We start from the raw sequence: 20,739 nt of genomic DNA, 5'->3' as shown, positions 1-20,739 counted from the left end.
CAGTTGCAGGAATGTGGCTTCCGGTCCAGAGTTTTCTTTATACTAGTTTCTCATAGCTATAAAATTTTTTCTTAGTTTTCCTTAGTCATTTCATCTATTAAAGAATGTCTTAATAATTTAGTATGAACTACATGTATCCAGTTTGTTATTAATCATACTACTCTTGATCTGTGTACTTTGTGTATAAATGTTGGTATTTGATAGATGCTTTTTTGTAAAACTTGACTATAGTTCCAGTAATAATAAAGGTTCATTAGTTCTTTATCATACTCTTTGTTTTTATATCTGTTAAAACAGGTATAAAATAGTTTGAAACAATGAGGTTTCCCCCCCCCCCCCCCACCCCCCCCCCCCCCCCCCGTTGGCTTTGGAAGGAAGTGTTTCATTATTTAAGAAGTAATATGTAAGCATGAAGTTATATATATTGATTTTTGTATGACATTTGTAAATGCAGTGCTTGAAACTATGACAAAGTATTTAAATGAAACATTTAAGAAATTTTAGAATATTTTATGTAACTAATTTATGTAAGCTTGAAAGACTAAGTAGGTAGCCAGAGAAACTGACAAATGTTTCATTTCTTTTTGATAATTAAACTTTCCCACAGTATTATTTTTTAAAGATTATCTTATTATTATTATTTGAAATTTAAATATGTTGAAAATGACTGTAAAATATTCATAAGGTTTTTCTAACCATTTCTGCATTGGCAAGTAAAATGAATTATGTGAAACTGCCATTTTTCTGACAGAGAAATAAATTTTCAGGAATGCTTTAGAAATTATTGGTGGTATTATACACAATATTAAGTCAGTGCTACACAGTAATAGAAGTCAGAGAACAAAACAGAATTTTTTTGGTTTGGGTAAAAATACATTTAAAACACTTTAGAAAATGCCTTAAAGATCTCTGTGGGGTATTGACATGCCCTAGTAAAATAATTTAAATTCTGTTTTTTCATTGTAAGTACATTAATATTTATGTTTATGATGTTTGATTTGCGAAAAAAATCTGCTTCTCAATTTATCTTCTAAACCCGCTCGAAAATAGAACAGAAATAATGAAGGAAAAAAAAAGAATGTATCGAGATTGGAGATGATAGAGGGCTTTTTTTTAGTCTAAATAAAGTTCCCTGGAAAACATAGATGCATATTTTCCTCTTTCTAGATTTAAGTAAAACCAAAAAATGCAGCAATAATTGCTAATGTTTATTTCACCTTCTAGGTAAAATTGCCATTTAATGCACAACGAATAATTTCACTCTCTCGAAATGATTTTCAATCTTTGTTGAAAATGCACAAACTGACTCCAGAACAGCTGGATTGCATCCATGATATTCGGAGAAGAAGTAAAAACAGAATTGCTGCACAACGCTGTCGCAAGAGGAAGCTTGACTGTATACAGAATCTTGAATCAGAAATTGAGAAGCTGGTGAGTCTAGAAGTTTCTTCTTATTCTAATTCCAACAGTTCATTCTGTCTTTCTTTTTTATAAGGAAATAGCTGTTTCAATTCCTAAGTCAGAGATAATGTTCAATTATTTTAAAATTTGCCAATTAATATTAAAAAATAAACTATGTGACATTTTCAGAAAAATAAGGAGATGAAAAGCAATGAGGATTTTCATAATTTTACCTAAGCAAGTATTTTATGTATATAGTGGGATACTGTCATATGTAAGTTGAACTATTTCTGTGTATCTTTGTAAAAAGTGATTTATAGATTAAAGATAATTTCACTATCTAATTCTGGTGGTTGAGTAAAAATGAAAGAAATGATAAAACACTTTAATCTCTTTGTGTTGTGCTTGGTGTCTGTAAATGCTAATGTTTCAGTTGTTGGTTTTAATGAACCAGTAACTTGTTTTGGTTGATAGCAAAGTGAGCCAGCCAACTTGAATCTTTCATCTAAGGGAAAAATTCATGTGCTAATATAAATAGAAAATTTTAATACCTAATGAGATCCTCAGGGATAAGAATGCCTACTTTGTTACATCTTATTTTTTATTCCGACATCAAAACAGAAATTAACTAAAAAAATGGATTAATTTTTACCAGTGTTTTCTTTGTACGGTAGTGGTTGGTACTAATAGAAGGAAGCGTTGTGTGAAGAAAGATAATAGTGCAGGCCAGCTAGAGCTAAAACCCTGGTTAGAGACGACAGCAGAGACAGTGTCTAGATGCAGTAAAAACGTTCATTGAATGTTCTGTTTTCTGTGTGTGCACGGTGTCACTAAGTTGTGTCTGACTCCTTTCGATGCCCTAAAATGTAGCCCACCAGGTTCCTCTCTCCATGGCGTGCTCTAGGCAAGAATACCGGAGTGGGTTGCCATGCCCTGCTCCAGGGGATCTTCCCCACCCAGGGGTCGAACCCACATCTCCTGCAGCTCCTGCATTGCAGGTAGATTCTTTACTGTCTGAGTTATCAGGGAAGCCCGTGTAACTCTGGGCAGGCTATGTCATACCTTTGTCCCTCAGTTTTCTCCTCTATAAGATGGGATAATACCATTTCTTACTTAACAGAAATGAGTATTCATTTATGAAGATTGTTGTTGTTTAGTCTCTAAGTCGTGTCCAGCTCTTTTGTGACCCCCATGGACTGTATGTAGCCTGCCAGGCTTCTCTGTCCATAGGATTCCCTAGGCAAAAACACTGGAAGTGAAGTGAAGTGAAGTGAAGTGTCTCAGTCGTGTCCGACTCTTTGCAACCCCATGGACTGTAGCCTGCCAGGCTCCTCCATCTGTGGGATTTTCCAGGCAAGAATACTGGAGTGGGTTGCATTTCCTTCTCCAGTTTATGAAGATTAAATGAGCTAATACATCCAAGTCTTTAGAAAAATGCCTGGCACATAGTACTCAATAAATATTACTTTCTTCTTCTTATTGCTGTACTATTATTTATCAATTTTCAGTTTTCTCTCCCTTGATTGTTCCTTTCATAATGTCTCTGCCTACTCTGTAGACTCTGGGTTTGGACCTCACTGTTTATATTGCCTCTCATTATAGAAAGATTCCTTTCATGTCGTCGGTGGAATAACTCTTGGTTAATTTTCAATAGAAGGGAATATTTGGTTTTCCCATGGTTCTTAGGAAACTTTTGTAGTTGCTTCTAAGAGTAATAGCCTAATAGACTGTGGATGGATCAGCACGTGAAAAAAAGTATTTTGATTACAAAACGAATAATGATTTGAAAATACTATTTTTAAGGTGGGTCAGTGAGATAAAAACCATGTGTGAAGCATGCTTCAGTTCAGTTCAGTCGCTCTCAGTCATGTCTGGCTCTTTGTCTGACTCATGGACTGCAGCACTCCAGGCCTCGCTGTCCATTACCAACTCCCGGAGCTTGCTCCAACTCAACGTACATCGACTCAGTGATGCCATCCAGCCATCTCATTCTCTGTCGTCCCCTTCTCCTCCCGCCTTCAGTCTTTTCCCAGCATCAGGGTCTTTTCCAATGAGTCAATTCTTCACGTCAGGTAGCCAGAGTATTAGAGCTTCAGCTTCAGTATCAGTCCTTCCAGTGAATAATCAGGGTTGATTTCCTTTAGGATTGACTGGTTTGATCTCCTTGCAGTCCAAGGAACTCTCAAGAGTCTTCTCCAACACCACAGCTCAAAAGCATCAATTCTTTGGCACTCAGCTTTCTTTATCGTCCAACTCTCACATCCATACATGACTACTGGAAAAACTGTAGCTTTGACTAGATGGACCTTTGTCAGCAAAGTAACGTCTCTGCTTTTTAATACGCTGTCTAGGTTTGTAGCTTTTCTTCCAAGGAGTAAATGTCTTTTAAGCATGCTTCAGGTGGTCTTTATATGCTGGGAAAGCCAAAGGGAGATGTTAATTTGAATGTCCTGTTGGAGTCTGTCAGTAACCTTTGAATAAAAAAAAAAGGCGGATATTTATTTGGTCGATAAATTGATGGTATTGACTTTTAATCTTAATTTAAAATTTGATAGTATGTTAAAGGTTAGGTATTAATTCAGTATTGCTTTTACTGTAAGAATTGAATATCTATAATTTACAAACCAAAATCATGACTTTGTTTTTGCCAATAAATATAAGATCTTGAGCAAAGTTCAAGAATCATTCAACTTGTTAATGTGTTTGACTTACAAAGCTGTCATCTTTATAGGATTCTTCTCAAGGTCTATGTTTATTCTTTTCTGTAAGATGAAATCAGAAGTTAGAAAATATGTGTCTCTGATACCATTGTGGTCTCAAACAAAGGTAACCTTGAAGTAAACTTTGCTTTTTAAAGAAAAATAATAAATTGCTAAAGTGTAATTTCTCTTAGAAGAAATCAGATATTGATTGATATCAACTTATAAGTGATCAGAAATCACAGTATTCACAAAGTTCTGGAACTCGGGGTTGAGATGATCACACATGGTTTCATTTCACTGCCCTTGTCCAGGATGATGGTGTAGGAGTCAAATGACCTCACCTGTCTTTGTGAAGGGGAAGTGTTAGTCGCTCAGTCATGTCCGACTATATGCACTCCTGTGGCTTGTCTCCAGGCAAGAATACTGGAGTGGCTAGTAGCCTTTCCCTACTCCAGTGGATCTTCCCAACCCAGGGATCGAACCCAGATCTCTCTGCATTGAAGGCAGTCTGAGCCAGCAGGGAAGCCCAGTCTGTCTTTACTGTTTTGAATTTGGTCGTAAAAATTATTGTATTAACAACAACCCTTTTCTGGTCACAGTCTAACTACTGCTCTAGTCACATGGGCACTGCCATCTCCACACCCTGCTGTGGGCCCTCTGGGGCCTCCCCACTGCCACTCTGTGAGGCCTTTGAGCAGTGTGTCTTGAAATGTGACCTGTGTACAATTGGCATCAGAGTTACCCAGGAGTCCGCCTTCAAAATGCTCCCTCTGGAGCCCCATCCCAGACCTGTGGGAGGGGCCCAGGAACATGCATTCTGCAAGTTTCCAGTGTGAGTCTTTATTATGCACACTAAGTTTCTAGAACCTGCTGCACTAGAACACAGAAGTCAGATGGAGGCTTTGGAGTCAAACAGCTGAAAACTCTGCCTGGCCCCTTGATGGCTTTGGAGAGGTCATTGCCTCTCCAAAACTCAATCCCCTCATCAATAACAAGTAGATAAGAGTAGTATCTCCCTCAGGTCTGGTGCAAGGATGAGATTCAGCTAGAGATGGAAGGCTCTTTGTCCTGCCGCACACATGTTCAGGGCTCAGTAAAAATTAGTAGTTAGGTTTTCTGTGAGTATCTGCTTTTCATTCATATTAAATGTACTGGGTACCAGGGGAAGCAAAGATCAGTGAGACATAGCCCTTGCCAGTAAAATGCTTAGAGTCTCATAGGGAGCCCGCTTGATGTGTTTTCATTTGTTCTTGAGAATCATCTTCCTCCTCCCCATTCTAAGCTTGCAGGAGAGTTAAATGAATAGTGAGGTAGACAACCATATACTTGTGGTGGATTCACCAGTCACCAACATCTTGCCATCATTGCTCTCTGCCTCTTCCTGTGGGTCCTGGTCTCTGTCTCTCTGGCCAGGTCTGTGTCCCCAGCCCTGCTTGGTTGGTCTCTGTCTTTCTGGCCAGGTCTGTGTCCCCCGCCCCGCTTGGTTGGTCTCTGTCTCTCTGGCCAGGTCTGTGTCCCCAGCCCCGCTTGGTTGGCCTGTGGGTCTTTGTCCGTCTGTCCCTGTTAGCCAGTCTTGGATTCTTTGTAACTACAGTTGGGCGATGTTCTCACTATACTCCCTGTCCGTCTTTATGCCTCTTGTTTTGTTTTCTGAATCATTTGAAACCTACCACATTATGACATTTCACCCCTAAATGCTTAAATATGAATCTTCTAAAATGACATTTTTTGATATCTTTATCAAATATATTTACCAATATCTTTGTCATACCTGAGAAAATTAATAAATCTTAAATAACATATGTAGTTCCTATTCAAATTACCCTTATTGTCCCTAGGCATACTTTATATATATTTTTTTCTTTGCAAAGTAGGAGCCAATTCTCACACGATGTTTTTAGTTTTGTCTTTAGTCTCTCAGTCTAGAACAAATCCTCCCCCTTCTCCCTCCATTTTTTTTTAATTAAAAAAAAATTTTGTTTTCTAGGAGAGTCTAGTTGATTAACAGTGTTGTGTTAGTTTTAAGTATAGCAGTGGGTACGTGTCAATCGCTTGCTTACTCAGTTGTGTCTGACTCTTTGCGACCGCATGGACTAGAGCCCGCCAGGCTCCTCTGTGGGGATTCTCAGGCAAGAATGCTGGAGTGGGTCGCCGTTTCCTCCTCCAGGACATGTCAGTATGGCTGAGTAATATTCCATTGTGTGTGTGTGTGTGTATATATATATATATAAAAGAACTGAGTCAAATGCATTCCTTTTTATGGTGAGTAATAGTCCATTGTGTTCCATTCCACAACTTCTTTTATCCATTCATCTGTGGATGGACATCTAGGTTACGTCCACGTCCTAGCTATTGTGAATAGTGCTGTGATGAACATTGGGGTACCTGTATCCTTTTCAGTTATGGTTCCCTCAGGGTATATGCCAAGTACCCCCCCTCCCCCTTCTATTTTTTAATGATAATAGGTTTTTAAGAGTCCAGGCCAGCGTTCTCATGAAGTGTCACACTTTTAATGTGTGTCTGATCATTTGCCCTTGGTTTTATGTAACTCCTTCCTTCAGTCTTTGTATTTCATGTAAACTGTGGAAGTGTGTGTTCTTAGACTGAGATTAAACATTCATACTGGGTCACTTGGGGAGACACCGTGTCAGGGTGTTGTTCCACTTGAGTGCACGGGGGCAGATCATCTCCAAATTTTTTTTTTTTTTTTTGCCTTTGTGATTGCTTTCTGTGGACTGTTAATTAGGCACTTTGTGAGTATCTGGTTCCCCAACACTCCTTTGTCCTTTGGTTTTAAGCATGCGATGATGGCCTTTACAACGGGGACTGCAAAATCGGGATTTTTCCAATTTTGTCATTCCACTTACATTTATTGGCATTCCTCTTTAAAAAGAACTTTCCTTCCCTCCTCTTCTTCCTCCGTCCGACCACATCCTTGTAGTATCACAGTGGACCCATGGATTAATCTTTTTCTAGTTTAATTTCTTGGAACTGATAATAGCCGTTGGTCTTCCCGATGCCGGTGTTTTCCCGGGCTCGCCGGGGAGAGCCAGCCTCCTCAGCCGGCGCGCGCTGTTGACGCGGCGCGGTCGGTGTGCCTGCGCCATTTACGGAGGCGCCTCAGGCTTACCGTGCGTCTGTGTGCGTGCTCAGTCTGGTTGACGCTTTGCCACCCTGTGAGCTGTGGCCCACCAGGCTCCTCTGTCCATGAGATTCTCCAGGCAAGAAGACTGGACTGGGTTGCCATGCTGTCCTCCCGGGGCTCTTCCCGACCCAGGGATCAAACCCAAGTCTCCTGTGTCTCCTGCGCTGACAGGCAGATTCTTTACCACCTGGGTAAAGCCTTCTCTTTACCTGGGATTCTGAGCCACCTGGGAAGCTGCCTCTTGTTTAGAGATGGGGAGCCACCCCTTTCTGTAAAAATCCCTAGTCTCTTATAGCAGGTATTAGGCTCCAGAATGCATGCTTGCTGCTGGAGAGTTGCTCCTTCTGTGTGTGTGTGTGTGAAATATCATGTGTTCATTCAGGATATACATCATGCTTCAGTAAATAGGGGCTTTCCTGGTGGCTCAGACGGTAAAGCATCTTTCTGCAATGCAGGAGACTGGGGTTTGATCCCTGGGTCAGAAGGATGCCCTGGAGAAGGAAATGGCACCCCACTCCAGTACTCTTGCCTGGAAAATCCCATGGACTGAGGAGCCTGGTAGGCTACAGTCCATGGGGTCACAAAGAGTGGGACACGACTAAGCGACTTCACTTTCACTTTCAGTAAATAGAAGTATGTACCTTGCAATAGAAAAGTTTAGTGTTTCTTATTCAGTGCAAAGTTTTTCAAAGTCTTAGATGGCCCTGAAATATTTAAAACCTGACTACCCATAGTTGGAATCACCTGCAGTTTTGTAGGAAAACTTTAATATAAAACCACAGCAGTACTTTTGTGCAAAGCCGGTTTCTTTTTTAACCTTTTAACTATTTTAGTCCCGGAAGAGCATCTATTTAAAGGTTGGCCATTGCAGATGGCTACTGTGAAGCAACCTGTCTAAATGTTAACTGGCAACATTTAACAGCTCCGGCTCCCCTGAAGTTGCCCAAGAGCAGAAGGCCAGGAGATTTATCATAGATTTCACAAGAGAAATCTTTGACCCTCTGTCAACACTTATTTTCTCTTACCTTATAACCAGCTTGATGATTTGGTTTTCTAGCTCATACTAGATTAGGCACAGTGCAGTGGTAAAATCGGAAGGATGAGGTGGCACAATGATAGGAAAAAAGACGCTGTCCGCAGTGACCAGTGATGGTGGACAGGGTGGCCGGGACCGGGAAAACCTGACCAAAACGTCATGGTAGGCTTTCTTACAGGGATAATCATTTAACATGAAAATAATAACAGTACCAATAGGGGTAATAATTGTGCTCAGTCGTGTCTGACTCTCTGTGTCTGCACAGATTGTAGCCCACCAGGCTCCTCTGCCCATGGGATTTTCCAGGCGAGAATACTGGAGCGGGTTGCCATTTCCTCCTCCAAGGGATTTCCTGACCCAAGGATTGAACCCGAGTCTGTTGACGTCTCCTGCCTTGTCAGGCAGATTCTTGACCACTAGTGCCACCTGGGAAACCATGGTGGCTCAGTGGTAAAGAACCCACCTGCAGTGTAAGAGACGTGGCAGGAGCCTTGGGTTCAGTTCCTGAGTCAGGAAGATCCCCTGGACAAGGAAATAGCAACCCACTCCAGTGTGTCTAGTAAGTCCTGTGGAAAGCCCACAGGGTCGCAAAAGAGTTGGACATGACTTAGCGACTAAATAGCAATAATAGTAATTAATAAACACAGTTCCCCTCCCCCTCCATTCTTCACATGTCAGTCACTCACCTACTAGCTTTCTGACTCTGGGCATGTTAAAATCTGAACCCCATCTGTAAAATGTGTTTGATATTCCTGAAATCAGTAGTCATCGTGAGGATTACATAGTTGAAATGGTATGTTTGGAAACATTTAGCACAGTGTCTGGCACAGCTAATGTCCAGTCGTGATTAGAATCTTTGGAGTTATGATCACTTCACTTGAGCTTTTGTGGAGGTTGTATTTCATCCCCAGAGTCTGCACGGGTTTATCTGCAGTCCACAGATCCAAAAAACTCTGAAAACTGTGCAAGTCTGTTGCAACTATTTTGGCCAAAAAACTGACACAAAGCTAGATCAGGGTACCCAGTTGTTATGTATCCTACTTTGTCTATTGATGCTTTCGTGTGTCTTATTTAGAAATGGGAAGGTGTCTGAGAGTGGGGTGCTGCTTCAGATGCTGCTGGAGGAATTATGTGTGCATCTATACTTTGTCTCTAGAATCTAAGTACTTCTGAACTCCAAGATATGTGTAGGCCTGTTAGGGATGAGGGCTTATGAGCCTCAGGATTGAGTATATTTTTGAATGGAATTGGCAGGAAAAATTCCCCATGACCTTACATGATGAGGAGGCGCCATGGATATGAATGAATGCACACCCTAGCCATGTTGACAAGCTCATCAACACAGCTCACCGTATTCTCTTTCTCGCCTACAGCAAAACGAAAAGGAGAGCTTGTTGAAGGAGAGGGATCACATTTTGTCCACGCTGGGCGAGACCAAGCAGAACCTGACCGGGCTCTGCCAGCAAGTCTGTAAAGAAGCGGCTCTGAGTCAAGAACAGATACAGATCCTCGCCAAGTACTCAGCCTCTGACTGCCCGCTCTCCCTGTTAATTTCCGAGAAAGGCAAGAGCACTCCTGATAGTGAGCTCGCGTTACCCTCGATCCTGAGTCTGTCTGAAAGGCCTGCGGCTGGACTGCCTGCCGGGGAGCCCAGCCTATGTTACCCCAGCACCAAGGGAGGCGAGGTGGGTGGTGTGCGGGGCCAGGAGTCCCAGACGGCCGCCAGCACCCTCTCGGAGCCGAGGGAGCCCTGTCGACAGAGTGGGGGCATCTCAGACTTCTGTCAACAGATGACCGACAAGTGTACTACTGATGAGTAAACGCACCTCCGGCTATTTCCTACTGACATCTTGACATTGTCTTAAAAGCCTGATATGGCCACCTGTCTCTTGACAGTATGGTTTGTCTTCCCTCATACTTTGCTGTTAAGGGAATTCCTTTGATGTCAGCCTTGACTTTTCCTTCATTTCCACAGGAGGGGCAGAAATGATCTGCCACCTGGATGCTGAAAACTCCCACATGGAAATGCAGTAAGGCTTTGAAAGAAAGAAAGAAAGTGAAGTCGCTCAGTCATGTCTGACTTTTTGTGACCCCGTGGACTGTAGCATATACCAGGCTCCTCTGTCCATGGGATTTTCCAGCAAGGGTACTGAAAACTGCTCAGTTTTAAAGAATAACAGCTATTGGCAATGATTCTTCCCAGTGTTCAAAGTAAATAAGAAAGTGAAAAACTGTAGCGTATCAGACAACAGTTAAACAGGTTGAAACCTCTGCAGACACTTCCTGCTCTAAAGAAGTAGCCTGCAAAAGATTAATCATCTGGCCTTCTTACAACATACTGGTTTAAAAGAAAATTTTCTTCCAAGTAATGCTGACAGAGTTCCATGCTACTGGGAAGTGAGGTGTCACCTCCTCGGGCACAGTGCTGTAGGCCTGAAGTGGGAACACGTAGAGCCCATCTCGCCTGAACCCTGGCATGTTGCTCTTTCAGCTCTTGCTGAAAGTGGAGACTGGTTGGCCTGTAGCTGTGATCCTCGGCTACGTTGGAAACAGTTAGGAACCCCGGGCAGGAGGCCAGCCTCTGGCAGAGGCTCCTGATCCTCCTCAATGTCGACTTTAAGAGTCCTGGCTGCATCAGCAGTAGATAAGTGTCATTTCCCTCTTTTCCTCTTCATCTCTTCTACATCTGGGTCCAGCATGATCTTTCTGTTTGCTCACATTCTCGTCCTTTTGGGAGGAGAAATAAAACTCAGGACACAGTGACGTGAGCTCCTGTGATGGCAGCCTTGTCTTAGCCTCTCTGGAATCCTGGAGTGCTCACCTGGGACAAGGCTGGGGGCGTGCCCGCCAGAGGCCACTCATACAAGGGAACCTGCTGTCGCAGGGAAAGATGGCCTGCGTTTATCAGGAGTGGCAGTTCATTTCCCATCCTGTCTCTGAAGGTCTGTGGTTTCTTTGTAAAAAGCATTACGATAGATCAAAATGTGTCCACAACAACCATGTAGGTTTGTGAGACAGGCTAAAAACATAATTTTGTACCATTGTGGGTTTGAATTTGGAAGCCTGATTTAGTCTTGCTCTCCTCCCCAAATCTAGCACTTAAGGGCACACCCATCATTTTGGACTTGGGCATTTTAAAATCAGTCTTTGTGTTTATTCAATCCTGTTTTAAGATAGTTTTCTAATAATCGGAACCCTTATCCCATGCCATTATGCAATGGTTCTTAGCCATTCTGCTGGTATAGAAAGCTGTGGACCTGTCAGTGATGAAAGCAACATTGAATATTTGCATTCAGAGAAACATTTGCAGAATCCAGTTTGAAAGGGTACAGAAAGTAATTTTTAGAGTTTGGATTGGAAAGTACTTCATTTCACTGAGGTTAGACACCTGACTTGTGTAGAGTGCATCTTGAGTCTGGCAGAGGGCTTGTGTAGTTAACGTGTGGGAATGGGTCTGAAGCCAGTAGGCCTGTGAGGCGACGTGGGGACCAGGCTTCCCATTTCAGAGTAATTCGTCTAATAGTACCCTTTTTCATGGGGGCCGGTGTTGCGGGAGCTATTACCACTATCTTTTTAGTGGTTTGTATGTTATTTCTATTATCAGCTTAGCTGTTGTAGGAAAAAACTAGTTGGACTTGTTTATTTTCTAGAGGCTTTTATAAGTACACCTAAGAATTTGTCAGGGAGAATTTAATTCTATGATAACGAATCCCATACTACAAAACAGTGATCAATGGTGTGTGTGTGTGTGTGTGTGTGTGTGTGTGTGTGTGTGTGTGTGTGTGTATTCCATCTAGCTATTTCTTTGATACTTGTAATTTTAAATTCAAAATATAAAATAATATAAAACCTTTTCTGGTTTACAGTGTGTAAAATCTTACCCAAGCCGACGGACTCCTTCATTTCCTACCTCAGTGTGCACTCGGCTGTTTTTCGCACCGGTCTGTGTATGTGCAAATGTCAGTCTCGTACTTTAATTGCTACTGTAAATAACTGCTTTGAAAGATTACTTCCTATTTTATGATGAAACCTAGCTGTCTCCAGAGTTTAAATACAGTTTTTAAGGCACTTGGATTAAATTTCTTGCTACATATAAACAGTTTAGCATTAAGGTTTATTTTAATGATATTCTAATTATCGGCCAAGTGTATTACTTCATAAAATAGAGCATTACTTTTAATAACCAGCATGTAATACAAGTAACTACACTACCTCATACCTACATGATTTTCAAGTTGTAATCCAGAGGAACAGAGAGATAAAAATTTTTTTATCTATGTCTTTTGGCCATAAAGTGGGGAAGTTTTTTATATATTGCATAGCATTACACATTTATGCCTATTTTAACATTAACTTCTAAAGAAGTTTTTTCTAAGAAAATTTGTTTTAAATTGATTTTTTTTTGATGCTGCCGAAGACAAATGACAGGATTATGTGTATACAGTGTATATCTTTTCCTTCATGCAGAACTTTGCAAAGGTGATTTTCAGTTTGTATATGGTGTATTTACACGATTATGGTTCCTTATTTTATGAGTTAGCCTTCTCACTGCTTGATGATTTTTAAAAGCTGTTAGGTCTAACTCAGTAAAATAACCATACCTTAAAGTGTTTCTCATTATTTGAATCCTGCAGCTGTAGCAAATAATTTGTTAAGTTGCTATATTCAGAACAAACATGGATATAAATCTAAGTACTACATCTGTACATCTTATAATTTACTATAGCTTAATGCTTAACTAATTTAAAATAAGGAATCAAATATATTTGACACAGTAGACGATACAGGTTGCATGTGGACACTCAGCCACATTAACAACTTGGAGAAAAAAAAATCAAAAAATGGCAATGTTATAATGAATTCTCAGGTGAACTTTTTTTCAGTTATGAAACATCTATTTTGAATTTGTAAATATTTTAACTGTTTTATTAAAGCATGTAATAAACTATTCTTTGAAACCTGTTGGGCAGAATGAAAATTTAAAGCCATAATGGCAAAAGATGGCATACTGATTGTAAAATAAACAGAAATAATAACAGCTATTGATTTTTTTTTGTATCTTTCATAATATAATTTTCTAACAATGCAATAAAACCACTAAATTTATATATCCATATCCTATCAAGATCATGTTTCATTAAAGGTGAACTTTCATAGTATTTAATTTACATTTTCTTCCTATTGTGCTTACCCAAATGTAGCAAAACTAGGAATGTTAGATGTTGGTAATAAAATGACAGTTTAATAAAAGTCTCGAAAACTGCTTCTGATTGACTAGATTTGTACATTCCATTTCCATTTTCTCACCTCTCATACGAATTTACTAATTTTGGTCTTTTGGTCAATAAACAGTATGGCTCTGGCATCTGTATGAAGGAGTCTTTTTCATTAGTTGATTATCATGCCTGAAAAGAAGGTTCTCAGCAATCACCAGGTGTTTAAAGAAGCACAGGTTTTAACCTTGTTTCTGATTTAATTTTAGTCTTCGGCTAGAGCTGTAGGGTTAAGGGGTATCTCTTTCAGTCCTCAGTTTTGAAAAATTTATCTGCAGGATCAAATCAACCATGTTACGTTCAACTTCTAACCAGGCCTTTGTAATCATGCTTTGGGCAGCTGCTCAGAGTTACCGGCAATCCAGATCAAGGTCTGCTGGTCTAGTTATTTTGTGAGTCTCGTCTGTGTGTAATGTTGCATGGTGGGTGGGGGCTTAGTTTTGACCTTAGACATTGACTCTTTCTGGGGGAGAGACTTCACCATTGCATAATACCTTCATGTGCTCTTATGCTTCCAAGGGGTTTCTGGCACCCAGGATGGATTGAGTGAGAGCTCCCCCTAGGGGGTTGGAGGCCACATCCCTATGTCAACAGGCATATTCAGATTGGAGTCTCAGAGATGAGTAGGCTGCCCCTTGCAAAGCAATGTTTAGAGCTAAGAAAGTTGCCTTCCCGAGGATGTTTTCTCCTTTACATGGACGTAAGCAATCCAGAGGCACCTAAAGACAAGCCACTTGGGATTGTTGAGGGACCAGCCTTGGATCCTTGGTCCTGCATACAGACTGGAATTGGGTGGCAAGCGTGGGTCAGTGACACTGGCCTGGCACTGCCCGTTAAAAGCTAGAACCTTACCAGCACACTGTAATGCATTGGGACCCAGCTGCCTTGAAAAAAGCAGGAAAGCAGCGCACATGTTTCCCAGTTCTAACAGCCCTGTGAAGTCCTTTCTGGAGGTCATGCCTTGAGGTTGCCTGCCCAGGCTGAGGGCTCATGCTGCTGGGCTGTGCTCGCAAGGCTGTTGTGCTCTTGGTGTTGCGCGGGGCCCCTACAGTCGTGCTGCTGCAAGTTCATTTATTCCATGTTGCACACATTTTCTGAGGTCCTTTTGCTGTTTTGCAGTTGCTAAGTCGTGTCTAACTCTTTTCAACCCCGTAGACTGCAGCACGCCAGGCTTCCCTATCCTTCACCATCTCCCGGAGCTTGCTCAAACTCATGTCCATCAAGTCATTGATGCTGTCTAACCATCTCTTCTTCTGTTGCCCCCTTCTTCTCCCGCCTTCAATCTTTCCCAGCATCAGGGTCTTTTCTGATGAGTCAGCTCTTTGCATCAGGTGGCCAGAGTATTGGAGCTTCAGCTTCAGCAGCAGACCTTCCAATGAATATTCAGGACTGATTTCCTTTATGATTGACTGGTTGGATCTCCTTGCAGTCCAAAGGAGTCTCAAGAGTCTTTTCCAACACCACAGTTCAAAAACATCAATTCCTTGGCACTCAGCCTTTATGGTCCAACTCTCACATCCATATATAACTACTGGGAAAACAATAGCTTTGACTATACTGACCTATTTTGGCAAAGTGATGTCTCTGCTTTTTAATATGTTGTCTAGGTTCGTCATAGCTTTCCTTCCAAGGAGTAAGCATCTTTTAATTTCATGGATGCGGTCACCATCTGCAGTGATTTTGGAGCCCAAGAAAATAAAATCTGTCGCTTTTTCCACTTTTCCCCTTTCTGTTTGCCATGAAGCGATGGGACCAGATACCATGATACTCACTTTTTTGAATGTTGAGTTTTCAACATTTCACTCTTTCACTTTCATCAAGAGGCTCTTTAGTTCCTCTTTGCTTTCTGCACTTGAGTGGTATCATCTGCATGTCTGAACTAGTTGCTGTTTCTCCTGGCAATCTTGATTCCAGCTTGTGACTCATCCGGTCTGGCATTTTGCATTATGTGCTCCGCATATAAGTTAAACAGGGTGAGAAAATACAGCTCCTTTCCCAGTCCATTACTTCATGCCCGGTCTAACTGTTGCTTATTGACCTGCATACCTGTGTCTTAGGAGCCAGGTAGGGTGGTCTGGTATTCCTATCTCTTTTAAGAATTTCCCACGGTTTATTGTGATCCACACAGTCAGAGGCTTTAGCATAGCCAGTGAAGCAGAAGCAGATATTTTTCTGGAATTCCCTTGCTTTTTCTGTGGGCAGGGGTATTTCTGTCAGCTGAATTTAGGTCCATAGGCAGTAGAATCTGGCAAGTGGGCACTGATGAGGAGACTCTCCGGGGTACTCGTCGTCTGCCACAGCCTTTGGGCACACTGGGTATGTGTTCTGGGCATGTAGCTGTGCAAATGGTTGGATATTGGCTCAATTTCAAACCAAGTGGCACAAATACGTGCTACTGTTGTGTGTGTCATGATTAACTCTGAGTCACTTTAGAGTCTTGGCATGGAGCCATTACCACTTCTGAGTCTCCAAAGGAGTGCTGTTGATCCTGTGAAGGGTGACCCACACTTCTGCTGAGGTCCTGGCACCTATGGCTTAAAGATGCCCGCTGAGCCTTTTCAAAAGCCCACAGAGGCAGTTAGAACCCCACAGAAAGTCATATTTTACAAGTGAAATATAAACGACAATGACCGTCCAAATTCAAAAGGGTGACAGTCTGGTTTAAAACCTCTTACCCAAGCCACTTGCACTAGCTACTGTGAAAACCCACTGGGCCCAGTGCAAGCCCCCAGGCAACACCAAAGTTAAGATCCCCTGGCTTCCACTGTGCACCATGGTGCCATGAGGTTCCAGATCACATGGGTCCTCACCACCCAATTCTATTCTGATTGTGGTTTCTCAGTATCTCTAAACACTGCCCTCCCCCTCGCCACGCCCCCACCAAATATTTGGTATCTGGGGAGTCCCTTCCTGGGTGATGAGCAAGTAGAGAAATAAAGGAATGGTGGGTGGAAAACCAAAAGGAAACAATAAACTGTAGTTGAAGATGTAGCTTAGAGAGAGATGTGGGTGTGAACTCCGGGATGAGGCACGTTTGTGTCATCAGTTTGTTCCCTGTTGGAGGAAATGAACGTTTCCCTGCTCCTGGTTTCCACGGAGAGAGATTTTGAGAGATTTCCCTCTGAGCAGCAGCGCACCGCGCGCACTGCCTCTGCTTCATCTGCGTGGTTGTGCAGTGGGCTGAACACAAGAGGTGCTGCATGCGTATCCCAGGAGGAAGAAGGTCCACGCCCAAGCGGAGCATAGCCAGTTATTTTTTCCAAATTCATGAATCAACTCCCAGCTCTCCAGAGATGGAAGGGGTAAAGAGGTTAACGAATGATCTCCCAGAAACCAGAGCGTAGGAGATTAAAGGGGAAATGTGGGAAGGAATTATCTGGAGGCAGTGACTCTGGTGACTTTGGAAAGCTTACACTATTATGGGTGTGTACTCAGTCGTGTCGGACTGTTTGTGACCTTATGGAGAGCTTACAAGAAGAGAAACAGCAAGGTATAGAGAGAAGCAGGCCTCAGTGAAGGTCATGAACTCACGTTCCCAGCCTCCCCGCTTCCTCCTCTGCTTCTAGAGGCAGCTGTAGGTTCAGGGTTAAAAACAAAGTATTACCTTGTGCTTAAGCCCAAGCACTTCTTTTTCTCCCCTTCACCTCTGTTATCTACACTGTTCTAGATTTTGGACGTTTATTTTCATTTTTAAGTTACTTTTTATTCTGGCTGCACTGGGTCTTTTTGTGGTGGGCAGGGCCTTCTCTAGTTGTGGTCCACAGGCTTAGTTTCCTCATCAGGGACTGAACCCACGGCCCCTGCACTGGGAGGTGGGGTCTCAACCACTGGACCACCAGGGAAGTCTTACTGTTCTAGAAGTGTAAGTGAAAAGAGAATGGAAAGGATTTTAAAAACTGATTGTCACATATCCTCTTTTCATTTAGAAAGAACTCAGATGGTAACAGAGAAGGCAATGGCACCCCACTCCGGTACTCTTGCCTGGAAAATCCCATGGACGGAGGAGCCTGGAAGGCTGCAGTCCATGGGGTTGCTGAGGGTCAGACACTACTGAGCGACTTCACTTTCACTTTTCACTTTCATGCATTGGAGAAGGAAATAGCAACCCACTCCAGTGTTCTTGCCTGGAGAATCCCAGGGACAGGGAGCTTGGTGGGCTGCCATCTATGGGGTCGCACAGAGTCAGACACAACTGAAGTGACTTAGCAGCAGCAGCAGACGGTAAAGCGTCTGCCTACAATGCAGGAGACCGGGGTTCGATCCCTGGGTCGGGAAGGTCCTCTGGAGAAGGAAATGGCAATTCACTCTGGTACTCTTGCCTGGAAAATCCCATGGATGGATGAGTGTGGTAGGCTACAGTCCATGGGGTTGCAAAGAGTCAGACACGACGGAGCGACTTCACTTGTTCTTGGTCTTTTCAGCAGACACTGTTTCCCTTCTCCCGCTTTAGCTTCCATTTACTCACTGTGTGGAAAGCCACTGTTTCCTAAACAGTTAACTTCCTTCTTTCTGGAGACTGGACCTAAATAATTTTCTAGATACAGTCTTGTTAGGCAGGTTTCTGATGTGATATTAATCTCTTTCGAGGCAAGTCTTGCAAATAATACCCAGAGCATGATTAAATGTGGAAATATTCACTGTAATTTAATCTTTCTAAAATAATACCTCTTTGATCCACCTCAGAAACTTTGAGTCTTTTTGCTTTGGACTATTAATTACAAAGAATTTTCTTTTGTGAAATCACTAAATTTCTGTTTGGTTTGCTTTGATTTAAATGATAACAACCTTAAATGAACAGGACCACTACCAGTACCTTTGAAATAAATTTTTCTTTAAAAAAAAAAAAAAAGGAATTTTTTTTTTAACATTGTGTTTCAGGCTTCTTTGAGATTTTTATTTGCTTTTTTTTTTTAGAAGACCTCATCTACTGTGCTCAACATCTGATATTTGAGGTGTCTGTTGTGGTGAATTTAGTCTGCCAAGAAATCCTTCGTACCATGCCTAGAAATTTGGGTATCTGCTCAGACAGCCCTGTTTTGGCCTACCAGATAAATTAGTATAACCTGAGAGGGGAGCTTGGTGTGGAATCAAGAATGGAGTTTGAAACTGACAAGAATGAGGAGTGGAGCATGTATAAATTAAAAGAGTTCAAGCTGCTAAGATAAAGTAGGGGAATTTGGCTAGACCAAGCACTTCATAGACGGGCCTTGTGTTCACTAGGGTCTGGCAGACCTGACAGCTGCAAATGTGTTTTAAATAGGCAAAAAAGGAAGTATGCACTTCAGGATTAAAGGAATTGCACAGATTTAAGTAATGACTCAGGCAAAAGTCCAGATCTTTTCAGAAAGAGGACGATGGGGACAGAAGGAACGTGGGCCTGGAGTGAAGACACTGAGTTTTTAAGCCAGGTTCTGACACTTCATTACTGAACAGCTGTAGGAGAGTCCACTTGATTTCTCCTGTAGCTTCTTTATCTGTACATATGCCATACTGGGTCTTCTGGCCCTTGAGACCAGACTCAGATTGACTCAAACTTTCATTCATATTCTTTTAAACTCCTAGTCAGCTATTTGACACATAGTGAGTGAATACTCTCCTTAAATTGGGAAGGAAGGGTGGATTTCTGGAGAGTGAACGTGGATATTTGTGGTGCGATTGGCTTAGAGTCTCATGGTGACTCTGTCTTAGGTACTTCAGTTCAGTTCATTTCAGTTGCTCAGTTGCATCTGATGTTTTGTGACCCTATGGACTGCAGCACACCAGGCTTCCTGGTCCATCACCAACTCCTGGAGCTTGCTCAAACTCACGTCCATCGAGTCGGTGATGCCATCCAACCACCTCATCCTCTGTTGTCCCCTTCTCCTCCTGCCCTCAGTCTTTCCCAGCATCAGGGTCTTTTCTGATGAGTCAGTTCTTTGCATCAGCTGGCCAGAGTATTGGAGCTTCAGCTTCAGCATCAGTCCTTCCAATGAATTCAAGGTTGATTTCCTTTAAGATTGACTGGTTTGATCTCCTTGCTGTCTTAGGCAGTTTCTTCCATCCAAATAGTTCACCTTATTGTTTCTTGTGCTATATTTTAGACATTGTTGATAAAGTCATTAAAGTCAATAGCTTCCTTTAATTTCACCCAAATGAATAAGTAAGCAGGTAAGTTAAGTAAGCAAACAAAATACTCCCTGGGTACGGGATTAAGAGGTACAAACTATAATATATTAAAATAAGCTACAAGGATATATTGTACAGCAGAGGAAGTGTAGCCAGTATTTTATAATAACTGTAAATAGAGAATAACCTTTAAAATTGTGTCACTCTATTATATACCTATAAAATATAATATTGTACATCAACTATACTTCAATAAAAAAGTGCCTCTGGCACTAGAGCTGAATGGGTAGAGTAGGCTTTATTGCAATTTGGGGGAATATATTTATTTCAGCATAATACAGACAGCTTCAGTGTGAGCACTGCGATAGCTCCATCTTGAGGTCTCCCCCTCCCCTGGGGGATTTTCACAGCCTGCCCGGCTTCACGTGGGGTCTCGGCCTCATGCCAGCTCACCTACTCCTGCCTCTTCCCTTCTGCCCCTGATTGCCCTGGGGAGCCCACGTGCAGCTCCCTCCTCTCTCAGTCTCTGAGGATTGCTTTGGACCATCTCACTTGCAAACTCCGACAAGGGCTCAGCAGAACAGTGGGGATTTCATGGAGCAGGACTGTCTCTTCTAGAAGGCAGCTCATTCATTCATTCAGCAAAATCCTAGTAAGCTCCAGGAGGAACCACTAAACACTGTTTTGGCTCCAGGGACCCATGAGAGAAAGAGAGATGAAAATCTCTATCCTCACCGAGTTTACATTCTAGTCCAGACAAAGGGACCAGAAGCAGAAATATAAAGCATTGAGTATATTAGAAGGTGAAAAAGGCCTTGAGAAAAATAAGCACAGAAGCAGAAGAGCAGAGTGGGAGCTTTGTACAAGGTGGCAAAGGAAAGTCATCTGAGAAGATGCCATTTGAATAAAGAACTGAGGGAAGTTAAGTGAGCTTTAGTTGGTTATACTTTGAAGATTCTTTTTTGACTTAAGTTATGAAGTAAAAAATGGAGAAGAGATCAATCTTGCATGGCTATAGTAAGAATCAAATAAAACAATGTTTGGAATAATTCCTTTTAGAAAACCAGTTAGTACATA

General features: G+C 42.0%; 1 protein-coding gene across 3 annotated transcripts in view; it reads left to right on the top strand.

Moving 5' to 3' along the window:
* BACH1 (BTB domain and CNC homolog 1) overlaps window positions 1-20,739 on the top strand; it is a 60,570-nt gene that overhangs the window by 31,423 nt on the left and 8,408 nt on the right. For 2 of the 3 annotated variants that reach the window (XM_025281838.3, XM_025281830.3), the window contains exon 4: window positions 1,225-1,431. In XM_025281838.3, the coding sequence (XP_025137623.3) occupies window positions 1,225-1,431 (207 nt within the window). Of the gene's footprint in view, window positions 1-1,224; window positions 1,432-9,657; window positions 13,548-20,739 lie in introns of those variants that run through there. The other variant, XM_025281818.3, reaches the window with a different exon arrangement.

Source organism: Bubalus bubalis, chromosome 1, assembly GCF_019923935.1.
Source record: "Bubalus bubalis isolate 160015118507 breed Murrah chromosome 1, NDDB_SH_1, whole genome shotgun sequence".
NCBI classification, from domain to species: domain Eukaryota; kingdom Metazoa; phylum Chordata; class Mammalia; order Artiodactyla; family Bovidae; genus Bubalus; species Bubalus bubalis.
The sequence above is the reverse complement of the archived record's forward strand: the minus strand, read 5'-3'. Positions and strand labels throughout refer to the sequence as shown.